We start from the raw sequence: 18,488 nt of genomic DNA, 5'->3' as shown, positions 1-18,488 counted from the left end.
TGGAGGACAGGTCTGAAATCTAGTCCATGTACTGTACCCACTTAATGATGTGTGTGGGTATGAGGCTGCATCACTTTGCAGAGTGGGAAGGAGAACCTTTTCTGTAATTTTTACCAATTAATAAATGTGCCAGCAACACCCTACCAGGAACACTGCCTTAGCAACAGTCCCCTAAATGTCTCCAGTTCTCACTGCCCTTTAACCCCATCCACCCTCCACACCAATCATACTCACCTGAAGTATCAGCGACTCTAATTCAGTGGATTTGGGGGTGAAGCCCAGAAAGTTATACTTTAAATGCTCATGCTGGTTTAATTCTGACACAGGTGGGTTAAAGATGACACTCTGAGGAACCTCCCCCAATGCTACCGCCAGAGGGATCTTTCTACAAACCCAATCTGATCAAATCACACCCTTCCTTACAATCCTTCAGAGTCTCTTATTACTTACAAAGTAAAATTCAAGCTCTTTATCATGAAATACAGCCCCTGAAGGCCTATTTTCTCCTTTTGCCCCATGCCTCCCTACCTACTCTCTGTTCTCCACAAGCTTTGGCCAGAACATATAGATCAGCCATCCCCGGAACACATCATATCTTCTCCTGTCTCATGCCTTTGCACCTGGGAGCCCCATTCCTCTGCCAGTTACCATCAGCTCTTCCATCCATCCCCAGCCCTCCTGGGGGAGTTTCCCTTATCAGTCAACACTCCAGATCTCTATTTTAACCCATCAGGTCACTGTTTTTCACAAAGCCCAGCTGGGATTCACTGCATAGAGAACAGACTGTTTCCACGGGACAGTGAGAGGGAGGAGTGGATGGGCTGGTGCAGTTAGGGGGGCCATGGATCCCCAAAGGCAGCAGGTGCCTGGGAAAGAGGGGAGAGAAGTTCAGACAGGAAGAAGGAAGGCCCCAGAGACAACCCTGCAACCATTCCAGGACTCTGGTGCTGACAACAGTTTTTGAGACACTGAAAATTGGTATCTGTGCCAGCTTGGAAACTTCCTGAATGTATTTGCATTTTTATTTTGTTTGAGTTTCATATGTTAGTACAATCTAGTGTAAATTAGCATTTTATTTCTTTGATTCTAAAATTATCTTATTCAATTAAGTGTTAGCAAAGGAACAAGGATTACATGTTCCTGATTTAGTGAACACACCTGCCACTTGATTCCACCAAGGTTAATAGGCTTCCTCTTCTGTGCTTCATCCTGTGCCAGGCAAAATGTGTGTGAGAGAAGAGGATGAGCAATTTGACCTCAGGAATAGAAACTCCCAAAAACAACCAAAACAAGGCAGAAATGGACAGTGCCATTGGAGAACTGCAAACATGTCCCCATCACAGCTGTGGTCACAAGCCTCGGAGAAGCTTGGTCATCTGAGTTGGCTGCCCATAATAGTTGTGTGACCTTGGGGCAGTCACTTAACCTCTCTGAGCTTCAGTTTCTTCATGCTAATAATTTCTAATAGGATTGTCAAAGGGACTGTCTTAGTTTCCTAGTGCTACAGTAACAGATGACCACTACTGGGATGCTGTAAAACAATAAACTTTATTCTCTCACAATTCTAGAGGCTAGAAATTGAATATCAAGGTATTGGCAGAGCCATGTTCCCTCTGAGACTCAGTTAGAATCTTTCCTTGCCTCTTCCTAGTAGTCCTTGACATTCCTTGACTTGTAGCTCTAACACCCCAGTCTCCACCTCCACTACCACATGGTGTGCACTGAAACATGGCTCTGTCTTTATGTCTTTTCTTCTTCTCTTCTAATAAGGAAAACCAGTGACTGGGTTTAGGACACACTCCAACTGAAAATGATTTCATCATAACTTGATAACATCTGCAAAGATCTTATTTCCAAATACGGTCACATTCATAGGTACTAGGGGTTAGGACTTGCAACATACCTCTTTCAGGGGACAAAAGTCAATCCACGACAAGGACTAAATAAATTCATGTGGATAAAGGTGTTTGTATATCGCCTTCTATATGCTGAGTAAGCACTCAATAGACTCTTGGCTTTGAGTGCTGACTCTATCACTGACTACCCTATGTATCCCTGAGCGAGTTCCATGTCTCTGGGCCTCAGCTTCCTCATTAGTAAACAGCATCTCCCTTATTGGACCATTGAATGATTTTCAGTGAAATCACACATGCAAAGCACTCAGCAATACCTGGCACTCATCAAGAACTAAAAATATGTGAACAAATATTGCTGTAATTCCATCCAACTGTAAGCCTCCCATGTTGTCTAATTTTCAAATGAAAGAGTTTAAATTTCAGAAATAATAGAAATGAGGATGTTATCTTAAAAAAATTTTAAAAATATATGTAATTCCTCTGCTTGACCACCCACAAATATATATAATTGTTTTTTCATAAGCATCATGCTCCCAGTTATATTGGAGGTAGGTGACTTTGCTCTTCACTAGTGTTTTAGAGATGCTCTCCTGGTTATAAGCATGGGTATAGAGTCACACTCCTCAGTCACACCTGGGCATGGAATCACATTCATGGACGACACCTGACCACCTGTAGTCCCAGAGCAGGGGGCTTTTGTCCTGTACCCATGAAACTTCCTGGCCGATGAGCTACAGTCTCCACCATCAACTGAATAGCCCAGTAGTTTATGAATCTCTTGGAGATAGTAAGGGCTACCTCAGCAGATGTGAAACCCAATATTACATTTTCTCTGGGGTGAGAAATATTATTTTACAAGTTGAAGACTTCCAGATGTGATATTTTCCATTCTTCTAAGAGGTGACATAGCACAAGGCCATAGTGGGCAGTAAATGAATACTTTTTAGTTGATTAACTGGTATAGAAACATACCACAAATTATATTAACACATACTTTTAACCATTAAGAAAATATTTTCAAGTCACAAAACTCACAAGTCAGAGAATTTCTTTAAATAAACTTATACCTTGGAATTAGAACGATGCATGTGCTTTCCCCTGCCTTGTGGGCATGTAAAGAGTAATTCTTTTGATTATGAGGAATTCAACTAAGACAGCATTTATAAACTAAATTATTTATGAGGTACAATCACATAATTCAAATGTGCATGTATATTCCTATTACAACCTACTGTTTTTATGTTTACAGATATTAACTTTAGAAAAACTATGGTACATATACACAGTGGATTACTACTTGGCCATAAAAAAAGGAGAAAATTTTACCCTTTCCAACAGCATGAATGGACCTGGAGAACATTATGCTCAGTGAAATAAGTCAGTCAAAGAAAGACAACTGCCATATTTCACTCATATGTAGAGTCTAATGAATAAACTGAACTAACAAGCAAAATAAAAACAGACTGAAAGATAGAGAGGAGGCTGACAGCTCTGGGGGTGGGGTGCAGTTATGGGGTGGAGGGATCAAGCAAAAAAGAAAAAGGACTCATAGACATCGATAACAGTGTGGTGATTGAGGGGGTGAGGAATGGGGTTAAATGGTACCAGAAAAAAGCAATTAAAATTTTTTTCAGAAAAATAAAGAAAAAGGCACAAATTAAAATACATGTATTGTAGTAAAAGGAAGTAAATTGAAAAATTTTTAGATCTTCCTATAAGAAACAAAATATTCCCTAGTTTCAAATAAGAATATTAAATATGTAGAATACTGTTTGTTTTCATGTTCTCTATTTAGAGTCTATATACGACCCACAACTTTAATGTAGCTCTTCTATACTTACACATATATGCATGCAAACTAGTTAAAAATAAACAGTGAAATTTTCTACTGCATAATTTAAATATAGGTAAATAAACTGTACTAGTTATCCACAAATATTTATTCCTTTAACTTAAAAAACCTACTTAGTAACAATTTGAGAAGGAAAAATTGAGTTTAATGTACTAAAATTATTACATTGTCTGGTACAATATAAACATTTGAAAACAGCTACCTTATATTGAAGATCTTTATCAACAATAATTTTTCTAATTTTGCTATTATAGTGATTTTACTAACAATTACCTCACTCTTTTCTCTCTCTTGTTAATCTATCTTGCTTTTGTAATTTTCAGTAGAAAGTACATTGGAAAAAACAGAGCAAGGAACATAAAGGAAAGAATAAACAAATGGGACTTCATCAAAATAAAAAGCTTCTGCATGGCTAAGGAAAACATCAGCAAAATGAAAAGGGAACCAGTTGTATGGGAAAACATATTTGCCAATGATATCTCTGACAAGGGTTTGATTTCCAAAATATATAAAGAACTCACACGACTCCACTCCAGGAAAACAAACAATCCGATTAAAAAATAGGCAAAGGACCTGAACAGACACTTCTCCATGGAGGACATACAGAGGGCCAGAGACATATGAAAAGATGCTCAGCATCACTAGCTATCAGAGAGATGCAAATTAAAACCACAATGAGATACCGCTTCACACTGGTCAGAATGGCCATCATAAACAAATCAACAAACAATAAGTGCTGGTGAGGTTGTAGAGAAAAGGGAACCCTAGTGCACTGTTGGTGGGAATGCAGACTGGTGCAGCCACTGTGGAAAACAGTATGGAATTTTCTCAAAAAACTAAAAATAGATCTGCCTTTTGATGCAGCAATTCCACTGCTGGGACTATATCCTAAGAACCCTGAAACACCAATACAAAAGAACCTATGCACCCCAATGTTCATAGCAGCACAATTTACAATAGCCAAGTGCTGGAAGTAACCTAGGTGCCCATCAGTAAATAAATGGATCAAAAAACTGTGGTACATTTACACAATAGAATACTATACAGCAGAAAGAAAGAAAGGAGCTCCTATCATTGAAGATAGCATGGATGGAACTGGAGAGCATTATGCTAAGTGAAGTAAACCAGGCAGTGAAAGACAAATACCATATGATCCCACCTATGAGTGGAACCTAATCAACAAAACAAGCAAGCAAAATATGACCAGAGACATTGAAATAAAGAACAAACAGACAGTAACCAGAGGGGAGGGAGGAAGGAGATAATGGGGGAAAGAAGGGCAAGGGTTCTCAAGGAATATGTATAAAGGACCCATGGACAAAGCCAAGGTGGAGAAGGCTGGAGGATGGGAGGTGGGGGTGGGTGGAGAAGGGGAAAGTGGTGGTGGGAAAATGGAGACAATTGTATTTGAACAACAGTAAAAAAAAAAGATAAAGAAAAAAATTAATTAGTTTTAAAAAATGGTAGATTTAGAAAACTTTTCCTGATTAATGAAACCAATAATTCTCTTGAGTGTCACTGCTATACAGAGTCAGTCTTGAGAGTCTAACATTGGTTAATGGGGAGAAAGGGACCTGGACAGGAAATAGAAAGGCCATAATTATATTAAACTAGTGGAAGTCCCTGCCAGAATGGTGTAAGAAACTCTCCATTTCCATTTTGAGAAAGCACACCCTTGTAATCAAAGACACACCCTTGCTGATCAATGTTTTGTATCAGGAAATGTTTCTCATTATTTGGCAAACTTTGAACTTAGTAGACAAACCATCCTTTGGTGGTCCTGAAGGCATAAAACTGGGAATGCTGGGTATTGATTGTTGGCTGTTTTTCCAGAGCCACCGGTAACCATGGAGGTGTACAAGCTCATGGAGATGTTAAAGACTTAGCAGAATCCAGTCAAGCTGCAAGGCTGTAGAACTCTGGCCAATCAATTCTTGAGTTACCAACTCCTGACTTGTGAATGCCTTGTGAATAGTGAACAACTGGTTGGTCATTTCCTTCTCCTATTCTCACCTACTGCAGCCTGCTCTAATCCTCACTTTGTAATCATAACCACTTCCAGAAGACAAGTTGACTTGAGCCACCTGGAGGTCATATGAAAAGCTGTCTGTGTTTGTATTTCTTTTGCACAACCTCAGTTCTAATTAATGTCTTCTTTATTTTTTATATTTTAAATTATATTTTATTGATTATGCTATTACAGTTGTCCCAATTTTTCCCCCTTTTCTCTCCTCCATCTAACACTACCCCCACTCCCTCAGGCAATCCCCGCACCATTGTTCATGTCCATGGGTCATGCATGTATGTTCTTTGGCTACTCTATTTCCCATGTTGTACTTTACATCCCCATTGTAACTATCTATTTGTACTTCTTAATCCTTTTACATTTTATAGTCTTTCCACCAACTCCCCTACTATCAAAACATTCTATGATTCTGTTTCTGTTCTGCTTGGTTATTTTGGTTTTTAGATTCAATTATTTTTATACACACACACACACACACACACACACACATATTACTATTTTATCATTCATACTTTTTATTTTCTTCTTCTTAAAGACAACCCTTTAATGTTTCATATACTACTGGTTTGGTGGTGATGAAATCCTTTAGTTTTTTTCTTGTCTGGGAAACTGTTTATCTGTCCTTTAATTCTAAATGATAGCTTTGCTTGGTAGAGTAATCTCAGCTGTAAATCCTTGCTTTTCATCACTTTTAATATTTCTTGCTGATCCCTTCTAGCCTGCAAAGTTTCATTTGATAAATCAGCTGACAATCTTATGGGGGTTTTCTTAGGCGTAACTAACTGCTTTTCTCTTGCTGCTTTTAAGATTCTCTCTTTGTCTTTAAACTTTGGCATTTTAATTATGATGTGTCTTGGTGTGGGCCTCTTTGGGTTTATCTAGTTTGGGACTCTTTGTGCTTCCTAGACTTGCATGTCGATTTCCTTCACCAAATTAGGGAAGTTGCCCCAGGCCCAGCACTAGCAGCAGCCAGCCTTGGTTCTAACATCTTAATAGACCAGGGACCAAATACCTACATAACATGTTCTTCCTCCTTTTCAAGTGTTTTGATTATTTTTTGTGCTAAAATACATATAACACAACATTTAACATCCTAGCTATTTTAAGTGTACAGTTCAGTTATATTAGGCACATTCATATTGTTGTGCAACCCACAACACCATCCATCTCCAAAACTCTTTTCATCTTGAAAATGGAAACTCTATACTCATTAAACAATTAAACACTAACTCCCCATTCCCTCTCCCTCACCAACCCATGGCAACCACATTTTTATTTTGTGTCGATGATTTTGAATATTCTGAGTACCTTATATAAATGGAATCATCCAGTATTTGTCTTTTCCCCCCACTTTTCCCTACCTTTCCAAATCCATGTAATTTACTTGAAACATGATCTCTCTCATGGAAGAGGTCATTCTTTTTTACCTTCTTTACCCTTTCCCTCTGGGAAAGAAATTTTAAGCCCTGCCCAGCCCCCACCTTCCCTTCTTCATTCCATTTATAAGGAGGAAGAGGAGGAGAGGAGGGGAGGGGAGGGGGAGGGGAAGGGAGGGGAGGGGAAGGGAGGGGAGGGGAAGGGAGGGGAGGGGAAGGGAGGGGAGGGGAAGGGAGGGGAGGGGAAGGGAGGGGAGGGGAGGGGGAGGGAAGAAAGTTACTGGGATATTTTTCTGATTCTTTCATAGAGGCCTGAGTATCTATATGTAATTAACTGTAACAAAAGAACTACAGATGCCAACATCTAAAATCTCTGAAATAGCCCAAAGTTCTTGTCAAACTCTCCATAAAAGTTTACATTTAACTTTCTACTCATCTTAGTTAAAATTATTTCCCTTCAACTAGAAATGTCTTTTCTCTCACTTGTATTGCTTTTTTCTTGGAGGCTGATTCTCAATATTCTAAAAATGGTGTTTTTCTTTTTATTCCATAGGAAGATTTCTCATTTGTTCAGATTTCAACTGTTACACATTAAAGAGGCTTTTAAAACTAGTCTGTGAACCAAATCACAACACTTAATAATGTTCCCTAGAAAAGTATTCTAAGTTCCACACCGCTCCTGAGAACTGAACTGCTGGGATATAAGCCATTTATAAACTGGGGACTGAGTGAGTGTTATATACTTCCCATAGATTGTCTTTAGCATTACCCAGCTGAAAGCTGTTGGCCAAATGAATTCCACAGGACACACAGTGAACAATGAAAGAAGCACACAACCAAGTCACAGCAGCCAGTATGTTGTCCAGACCCCCTGCCAGAGTCCATGGCCAACATAGTTCAAGACCCAACTAGGCAATATACTAAACCTACTCCATGACTTCAACTATCCTTATAATTTTTGATACATTTTCTTCCACTGTATGTTGAAGAAACACATGTTTCACTATGGCACATAATAGATTTTGAAAACCCTATGGTGATTGCACTGCAGTTAAAAAGGGTTTCCAAGAGAATGAGCCAGAGCTGCAGAAGTAAGCCTGGAGCAGAAGGCAACCAGCTAATTGTATAATTAGCAGAAGCTACTTACAGATGGATACCATTATTGAGCTGCAACACAGAAAGTTAAAGAAACTCCCAACCCTTACATAAAATACCAATTTAGAGATAACACATTAGCTGAGGGTCCAATGAGTCCCAGAACTGGGTGTGTTCATCCATAAAGTTCTGATTTGAACAGGGAAGTGCAAATAGCAACTGAGATCAAGTTACTACCAGGGCAACAGACATGCTAACCAGCAACCTCCTTTTTTTGTCCCCAAAGGTCTGTGTAAGACTGCAGGCAGCCTGTCTTGATCTTAGAGATGTGCTCCTTTGCAATTAATGGAGAAGAAAGAAAGTAACTTTTATTGACTTTTTTTTGTTTGTTTGAGGCCTCACATTTCAGGCCAAACCATTTGTTACATTAGATATTAACTGCCTCTCAAACTCTTTGAACATTTAGAGCCACTTCCACATTATTTGGCACTTGGCTTTCCACAGTCTCATATTATTCTCTGAATACCTGATGAATGCAAATCTGGCCTCTTCATTAGGATCATAAACAACTTCAAGGCAAGTAAATTGACTTGCACTTCATTAGGATCTCCTATAAAACCTATACATTGCTGGGCACTGAATGGTATCTCATAAATACAGTTGATTAACTCACAGGATGAGGTCCCCACATGGAGTCACAAGCATTGAAGCAATGCCACCTCCACATGCCAATCTCAGGCCAACCTCCTAAGAAGAGTACTGATGAAAAACATAGCCTTGGTGGTTACCGGGAGCCACATCAGAGTAGAGAAATCTTGAATCCTGTGCATGGAGAAACTGCTTACCATGCAGGGATGATAAGCTCTATGAGAGCTGCAACTATGTTTTGTTCCCTACCCAGAACCTAGCACCAAACACCTGGTAGGGGCTCAAAAAACATATGTTGAATAAATAAAAACCATATGAAATCAAGTTTTTTCCCTTTAGTCTCATGAATTAGTGATTCCACACCTTTTGTTTGTTCAATGATCATTTATAGACAATCCGCAAAAAGTTAAAGTGACTCCAGAAAACAAATCAACATGGCACCCACATGGTACACAGAGAAGTGGATGTCTCTTCTCAGACTGCCCAGGGTGTGTGTGAGTAGGGTGGTTGTGGGGAGAGGCTAAGGAACAAGGAGGAAGGTCACTGGCCTGCTAGTTAGGGGCCTGGGGCTTTCTGTGGAGGGACAAGAGCTATTCTCCTGGAAAGAAATGGCCAGATGTCAGACTGAGCTCTTGACAGCCCTCAGTCAGTGCTCTATGTAGTCCCTGTCTGGTTGGCGGCTTCCTGCCAGGAGACGCTGCCAAGCAGGTTGTGACAGCTGTGTAGTGCACAAATCTCCAAGGGTCTGGTGCACTGACGTTTCTGACCTGCCTGTCTGCTACTCGTGGGAAGTAGCTGAGAAGTTCTGATGCTGAGGGACCCCATTTTCCATTGGCTTTCATTTGTCAGGAGAATGTCTAACTATCTCATCTTTTAAAATAAAAGTCATTGGAAATGGCCTTTAGCTTTTCTGGTCAACATGAACCTACTGATTCTGTGCAGGAAGGAGAACTACAGGGAGGGGCAAAAGTAGGGTTACAGTTGTTCATATGGAAAATAATACAATAATTAATAAATAACAATGCAAGAATAAACTGTTCCATGTACTCACAGTTGTAAACCTACTTTTGGTCCAGCCTGTATATTTTATTCTGTTCCCAACCACTGTTTTCACTGTGACCACACTTGTTTATGGGCATCTTATCATAGTGACTGACATGTGTTATGGACTACCACTAAGAGAAATCACCTGTCTGAATAATTTTAAAAAATTAAAAACAGCTTTTTAATCACTTACTTCTTTTGAAAAAAAATCAAAATCTTAACGCTTATTCTTTGGAATGTTTACACCTTTAGGGATTTTGACAAAGAACTGCCTTTTCATATTCTCTTAAAGCAACTACCTTTACTTAAAGTTGCTAAAAAATGAACTCAATTTTTCACCAGGAGATGTATAAATATTAGATTCTTTTCTGCACTCAAAAATGAAAAGTTAAAAGTGAAATTTCAGTCATACCTTTCAGCATCATTCGTCCGGTGGATCCTCCAAAAGTATTGAGAAGGCCACTTCTTGCTCCTAAAGATGTGGTTGCTTCTAGGAGAGAACCGGTGATGTACTGAGATATAGAAGTCCTTTGGAGGGTGGCCCGATACTCACATACGGTATCTCGGACACATTGCTTCAAGCAGGGACCGATGTTAATCCTTTCATGGGCTGTCTCAGAGACTGGGAGCTTTGTGAAGAAATGGAGAAGAGATCCAACTGTATCTTCTGTTTCTTCTCCCCTTCTCACTGCATTGTAGATCTGTGAATAGCACAAAGTACAGGAAGTATTAATCTAGTTTCTTAGAAAAGCAAATTAACTTGTTGACAAAATGCCAAGATGACTTATTAAGAAAGAAGGCTCAGTCGCTCTAAGCACAAACACTTTTGAGCACTGGACTCATGTATTAACCTGAACATTCTACAGACACCATTTATTTGGGAAAGCTATGTGTAGTTATGAAATAGGCCATTCAAACAACCCTGCTATCAAACAGAGCACTTACAAGTTGTACCAACCAAAAATATATTCAGCTCAAGTTTCTTCTCTCCTCAGCAGAACAAAGCTATTTTGCAGAGGGACAATGCCAAACCTTTCCTTTTTTGACTTTCCCAGGTCTGTCTGCCTCCAAGAAATACTTCAACCTGACATTCATGAGGAATCTTTCTTACATGTTCAAACAGAAGCAAGAATGACAGAGCCATGGGGAAGGAGAAATTCTGTATTTCTCTCTTGGTCGCAATGCTTCAATCCACCAGTTTGGATCAAAATCTTTTAATCCTTTTCCTTTTTGTCCTTCCTCATTTCTCACATCCAATGAGTTGACTGATCCTGCCCATTGTTCTTGTTCTGTCTCTGCCACTACCCTGATTTCCTCTTCCCTTTATAAATTGAATTTACCAAGAATTATCTCAAGGAGATTGAACTATTACGACAGGTTCCCAACCATAATCCCAATCCATTTCAATCATTCAATATGAATTTATACAGATTCTTCTCTATGCAAGGAACAGCATTAAAAGATGTAGGGCATGGGCAAAGAGTAACACACACCTCTTGTACTGCAGAATTTCACAATCTATTGTAATTTAGTAGATGAGGTCTGAAAATGATGAGGTTTGACATTATTGAAGAAAGGTTTTGGGTTTTGTCGAGGCCTCTGGGAAGCCAGAGGCTTCTGGTACTGTATAAAAAAAAACAGGGAAGAAACATGGGGTGAGTTAATGTAGCTTTTTAATGGAGAAATAAAGATAGACTATATATTTTTTAATTTTTTATTTATTGATTTTAGAGAGAGAGAAAGAAAGGAACATCGATCTGTTGTTCCACTTATTTATACATTCATTGGTTTTATTCTTGTATGTGCCTGGACTGGGGATCAAACCTGCAACCTTGCCATATTGGGACAATACTCTAACCATCTAAGCTACCCAGCCAGGGCAAAGGTAGACTATATTGTGTTGATTTTTTTTTTTATCATGCCACCTTGAGCACCTTGCCGTAGTTGTCTTGTTATTCATACACCAAATCAACAATAAACATTATGTGTTTATATACCAGTTATGTGTCAGGCCTGGGTAAATATGGCAGCTTCTATTCTCAAAGAGTTCACAGTCCAGTGATTAGCAAAAGAGTTCACAGTAGGGTGGAAATAAAAGTCACCCCCTCTTGTGACTTCAATGAGTGGCCAGGGGAGAGAAGATCCTCCTATGCCCTCCAGTCCATGCATGTGCCCCCATGATGCTTCATGCTCCAAAAATCATCTTAATTAGGGCCCACAGACACTCAAGAGGAACCCTGTAGAGCTATGTGGATCCTCTTTAGAATGTCTTTAGAATGGACCTAAAATACCCAGATTATTCAAACTAGGTTGACCCAAACTAGATTTCTCCTCTGCTTTCCCCTTTCTACTAGTATATACTTGTCACTCGAAGGCAAAGTGTGAATTTTTTTACCTTAATTCTCTGTCATTAAACTTCTGGTGGCAAGTATAGCCATGGAGATGGTGTCCTGAGACAGAAAGAGCTCAGCTTTGGCATCAGGCATATGGGGCTGTACACCTAGCTCTACCTTGACCAGTTAGAGAGCTACACATGAGCATAAGCATGAGCAAGCTGACCTGAATGTTTAGAGACAGCTTCCTCTTCTATAAAATGAAGATACCCCTTCTTAGGGATGTTGTAGGATTCATGAAGACAATAATGTAAAGTGCTCAGCCTAGTATCTAGAAATGATGCCCATTACCATTCAGGAAGAATATGGACTCCTCTATCCTCAGGAAACACCATGTAACAGGAAATACCTATGTAACAACAGAGCAGTCTACAAAACTCACTGAGATGGGGTTTATACCCTTGCTCTTATGTGCGGCTAGATAATATCATCCTAACCTTATTTGGATGTATTCTGAGGGGTAGCCAGATGCAGAGCTCAGGACATGCTTTTCTTCTCTCAGCTCCTTATCATACAGGCAATCTCTGACACAGTAAGTCTCAAACAAGTTCTTCAGAAGAAAATTGCTCTAGAAGTTCAGGGAAGAGAACCCACTGCGAGGTCTGAGGGCTAAAGAAGGCTCCAGAGGAAAAACAGACTTGAGTTGTGCCTTGGAAAACAGGCACAACTCTACCTGGAGCAGCTGGGGGAGGAAACTCACATGGTAAGCAATGGTGCATGGAAATGTATGCATCTTAAGGACAGTGAGCAGAGCGGGCCATTTAGAGCAGACGAGAAATTAGAAAGGTCAGTTGGCCTGATAAAGGAGTCTTGAACGTCAAACCAAGAGGTTTAACTCATCATGAGTGGGACCACTTCACTTTTTTTTTGGTTTGTTTGTTTTTAGCAGAGGAATGATGCCAAAAAGGTTTTCCTTTACTGAAATGAATATGCTTACAGTTCTTAGTTACTAATGAGTAGACCTAGTTTCTTTCTTGCCAAGCTCCTCCATTGGCTCAAATGCCCTCACTCCTTATGTTACACACTGCAGTCTCCACAGCATGCCTTCAGAGATTCCCAATGTCTCATTCAGTCCTTTATCCAGCTTTCTCAAAGTGTTTTCTGCAAATCATTACATCTAAAGAGGCAACACAAAATAAAAACTCCTTGATCCTGTAAGTTTAAAAAACTTAGTAAATAGTTCACCTTTTGAAGGTTTATACTGCATATTAGAATATTAAAGACAATTAGAAGGTTTAGAGTGAAGTAATCTATTTTGCTTAACTGTTTGAGCACTACTCATACTCATTGTTATTTGACCATAATTTTTTTAAGAACGCAGAGACTGTGCATATAGTGTTGTACCAAGTAATTTGCTCTAATCGAATGGCCTTTTCTTATTCTCATTTCCTTGACCTCTGTGGATTCTTTGAAACAGGAAGTTATCCATCTTTCCTGAAGTCCTGCCTCTATTATCATCTCACTGCTCTATCTCCACCTTATTCTGTGGCTGCCCTTCCACCTTGGGCCTTCAAGATAGTTGTAACACAACAGAGAAGTGCCAAGAAGTGCTTAATGTTGGGGGTCATAAATTGGCTGGCCATGGACCACATTTATTGATTTATTCAAAAGATCTGCTTCATTTGACACATGGTGTTTTAAAATCAGGGAAGTTTACATACACATCTGAAGTTACAGCATCTTCTGATAAATGAAATAATCTGGCAACACTGAGCATTTCCATGTAGTATGAAGGGCTAGACCTTAGACAGGGCACGAGTTCTCCAGCTGGCACCAATCCCCACCACTCCCACACCTGGCCAATATTTGGGCACCATTAGCATATGCATTTGTGACCCTTGCCTTGATGGGCTATGGATATGGCTATACATACATATAATAAACAAGTGCTGAGGTCCTTCAATATGTCTCTTGGCTGTGTGCTCTTCCCTGTGCTAGTTGTCAAAGATACAGAGAAAAAGTCATGGTCTCTGCTCTCAAGGGGTGATGCAGCTCACCTTCAACATATATAAATGTTATGTATGTATTAAGTAATCATTCAGCATTGCTATCACCTACTTGTTTCCAAGTTTCCAAACTTGTCTGATGAAATACAAGACAAAGAGCCCTAAAAATAAAGATCTGAGCTGCCATCACCACATACACAAAGACCAGAAAAAGATCAGCAGGTTCTACCAAGATCTGGATTAACACATGATAGTCATACAAGTACTGGATGAGCTGAATTGTTGGAAAAATGCTGAAACATGGATGAAATGGTGGTAGATATGGCAATGCTCAGGGAACATATTAAAATCAGGCTATAACCACTTATTAGATCATCCACTTTTAAAAAAGAAGCAATTATGGGAAACTCCACATATATAGAGTGGGAAGAGGAGGCAGTATGGAACAGTCATTATGAGCATGGCTGCGGAGTGTTGGCTTGATCTAGCACCCCTGCTTCCCAGCTGTGTGATCTTGGACAATTTGTCATTTTGTGCCTCAGTTTCCTTTTCTCCAATATGGGGATATAATTGTTTTTGCCTCATAAGGTTGCAGGAAGAATTACAGGCTTTGATAAACATAATAGGGCTGGAACAGTACCTGCCGCTTAGTTAATGCTCAAAAATATTGGTTTCTGTGATGATGACGATGATTGTGATAAACTACAAAAAAATGCCATAAATTATTTCCTTCACTGATTCTGGGCCAGCCTTGGGGTCTGCTTAACCAATGGGAATTTAGGACACATGATGCAAACAAAGTCCTGAAAAACACTTGTTCATTGAAGCTTGCTCTCTCTTGCTATTTCTGGGAACTCTGCAATAGTGACTACATGGAGAAGCCAGAGCCATCTTTCTGCAGAATGAGACACCATGGTGCAACCACTTTTGTCACCTTGGCTGATAGCCTGCCAACAGCCAGATACTCAGGGAGGTCATCCTAGATCATCATGTTGTCAGTCCAACTGCCATCATAGATACATGAGTTAGACTAGCAAAGATCAGTTGATCCAGACTAGGAGAGCCACCCAGCCAATTCACAGAAACATAAGCTAAATAAATGACTTGTGAAAAGTCACTGAATTTTGGGAGTGCTTCATTATAAGGCAAAAGTTGATTGACAAAATGGTGATGTGTTGGACAAAGTGGTACGTATCTACCTGCATGAAATTTAAATCCATACACTAACCCAAAGAGGCTGATTCATTTGGCAGATAGGGCAGTAGGCCTAGGTAGGTGAAGAGATGTAGAACAACTTTGCACAGCTGGTAAGAATCTGAACCAGGACTGATATCCACGTTCGTCCAACTCTGTGGCCCAACTTTATCCATTGCACTAAACAGAGTCACACCCAAAGCCCAAACAGTGGGGTTCAAAAAAATATTGTTATTTTGCAAAAGGTTTAAATGATGTTTATGGTGCTGCTGTTATTATTTTTACTCATGACAATTCTTTTCATGGTCACTCTAAATTAATTTTGAAAATAGTCATGATTAATGAATGCCCACATGTTTCCTTACATAGAAATTCATAGTTTTAAATTACAAGGTTAAAAAAATATATAAACTTTATCTCACTTGATTAATGTGGTAATAGAAGGTGATGAAAACTGGACAGACCACTGTCCAACATGGGCCACTATCTTTTCTGAGATAGATCAACATGTCACAACAGGGCACCTAAGTTTGCTAAACAGGTATGTGTCCATTCATTCATTCAACAATAGATTTATATTGATTAAGCACATACATTGTGTCAAGCCCAATGGCTGGGATTACAACAATGAGCAAGAAAGCTTCATTTTAGTGGGGGAAGCAGATAATAAATAAGTGGACCAAATAAGTATATATTGCAGACTTTTATATGTGGTACAAATGTATTTTGGATATAGATTCCACAGGACTTGCTGAAGTTGCTAGGTAATAAGAAAGGAAAAGAGTCAAGGTTTCTACATTTGGTAACTTTAAATTCTTAGAGATTTAAAATTTATATAGAGAGCTATAGATCAATGTTGCAGACAGAGCTGCTCATGGCTCCTGTGTTTAACAACCACTGTGAACCAGGAGTGGATTCTCTCCATGCAGTTACACTACTCCTGTTATGGCAGGTACTGTGTTTGAGCAGAAAGACCTTGATACTGTAAAGTTACCTGCAGAAAAGCAAGCAATGAAAAACATTCAAGAAAGCATTTGCAGTTCCTTGTGACTCAATAAAGATGGATGCCTTGTAGAAACCAGCACTGAGACATGGAATTCAGACCCAAAACAAAACACAACCAACATCCAAGGCTGAAGAGAGCTGGGATGGTTCGGATTGAGACAAAGCCAAAGACTTTGGTTCACAGAAAGGCATGAAGCAGCCAGACACACCGTGTCCACAGCACTCACCCAGGAGGAAAGCTTCCTCTACACAGCCAGAAAACGCTTGGTCTTAACTTGACTTTTACTGAGGCCAAAGAGGATACTTGTCAAGGGGAGTCAATTTTGTACATATTCTATTTCAAAATCTATCTTTCTGAGGTCAGTTATGGAAAATTATGACATTCCAAGATCTGAGGGCATATGTTCTGAAATGTTTCAATAAGAAAAAGCTTGTTACTTAGGGTTCCATTGACTCATTACTTGTAATCACTGCCATATTTATTGAGTGCTTAAAATAAAGTAGGCACTGAGATATGATTTCATTGAAACTTTAGAACAGCTCTAAAAAGAGGTCCTACTATTACTATTGCTTAAAAATAAGGAACTGATGTGCACACAGCTAGAACTCAGCATCAGGGCTCTATCTTTAAGCCAGTGCTGCTAACCACTAAACCAAACAGAGAATCCTACAGTACCATTGTCAAAGAAATCTTTTAAGAGAGAAGTAATTGTAGTTAATGATCCTTACATCTTTCTCTGTTCATTGTCTTTCTCTTCCCTCTAGAATGTCAGCTTGTTGAGGACTTTCTTTTTCATTTATGTATCTCTAGTGTCTAAGTGTTTGGCGTTATAGCTTCTCAATAAAGTTTATTGATTGAATTAATGAATGTTTCTATTCTATATTTTTGCCAAGAACTTGACTAGAATTCTCTTGTTTTCTGGTCATGAATCCATTGTGTTCACCTAAACCACAGGTGACATTGTACTGAACACCAGATACAGAAATCAAATGAAATGGTATAACATCTTTATGGTATAACATCAAATGAAATGTTTTTTTGAACACCAGATACAGAAATCAAATGAAATGGTATAACATCTTTACAAAATATTTAGAATAGCTATAGCCAAGTGTGGCTCTAATTGTTATTCACCAGACATGCCCTATTCTGAAAAATCTATCAATAGTTTAACATTATTCCATTATCATTTATTGATGTGCTTCAAGTTGAGGATCATTAATCACATCTATTTTCCACCCTGACTTTTTACAAAAATGGTAATTTGAAAGGATGGAACTTTTAAAAAAGCAGAATATGAATTTAGATATTGACTTTCCTAATTCAATTTAACTCAATAAATGTTGAGTTGTGATTACAGAGACTATGGTAGATGCTTGAGAACAATGATTTAAAAAAAAAAAAAAGACAAACTCTGCCATGGGACTGGAACTTACCCCTCCCCAAGTTTTCTTTTCTTTAACATGAAGGGGTCAGCCAACATTATCTCCAAGGGCCCTCTTTGTGTTATTCTTTGATGACCCATACTTCCTATCCTTCTGAAATAGGGGATGGAGGATATTAATTAACCTTAATTTTGATGATAATTTTGACCTTCATTATTTTCTAATGTAGCGTGTAGTTAGAGTCTTCTGTTTCCCTCTCTTAACCAGTGTTTCCTTCAGTATCAGGTGTTCTTTCTCACTAGTAACTATGTGTCTACTTCTAATAGTATCCTTACCCTCCCCAAAATGGAATTCGATTCTTAAAGTAGCCTGAGCTAGGAAAACAATCACATTTATTTGAACTATGTGTTAACTGTGATTTAATAGGCTGGGTAAGACTGTGGGAGCCTCCCTCATGGAATCAACTGTGAAAGCTGTGGTTTGGAAACCCCTTTTACTGGTCTCCTGGGCCCCTTTCCTAACTTCTGGAATCTAAAAGCAGTGTTCTAGACCACTGAAGATGCTGAAAGTTTGATTGCTCATGGTGTTTGTAGATACGCAATGATATAAAAACTGCCAAATTCCCTGAAGAGTCAACAAAAACAGTAAGGCTGTTCTGGGGGGTGGC

The 18,488-nt window shown here is 39.1% G+C and overlaps 1 protein-coding gene across 6 annotated transcripts in view; it reads right to left on the bottom strand.

Moving 5' to 3' along the window:
* Window positions 1–18,488, bottom strand: part of PLCE1 (phospholipase C epsilon 1) — a 315,034-nt gene that overhangs the window by 166,652 nt on the left and 129,894 nt on the right. For all 6 annotated transcript variants that reach the window (XR_006787513.1, XM_045854082.1, XM_045854085.1 and 3 more), the window contains exon 3: window positions 10,310–10,598. Coding sequence is in view for 5 of the 6 variants with exons in the window: in XM_045854082.1 (XP_045710038.1) it covers window positions 10,310–10,598 (289 nt within the window). In the remaining variant the exon portion in view is untranslated. The remainder of the gene's footprint in view (window positions 1–10,309; window positions 10,599–18,488) is intronic.

This window comes from Phyllostomus hastatus, unplaced genomic scaffold, assembly GCF_019186645.2.
Source record: "Phyllostomus hastatus isolate PE091 unplaced genomic scaffold, TTU_PhHast_1.1 phas_scaffold_1066, whole genome shotgun sequence".
In the NCBI taxonomy this organism is placed as follows: Eukaryota; Metazoa; Chordata; class Mammalia; order Chiroptera; family Phyllostomidae; genus Phyllostomus; species Phyllostomus hastatus.
This window is presented reverse-complemented; position numbering and strand designations above follow the sequence as displayed.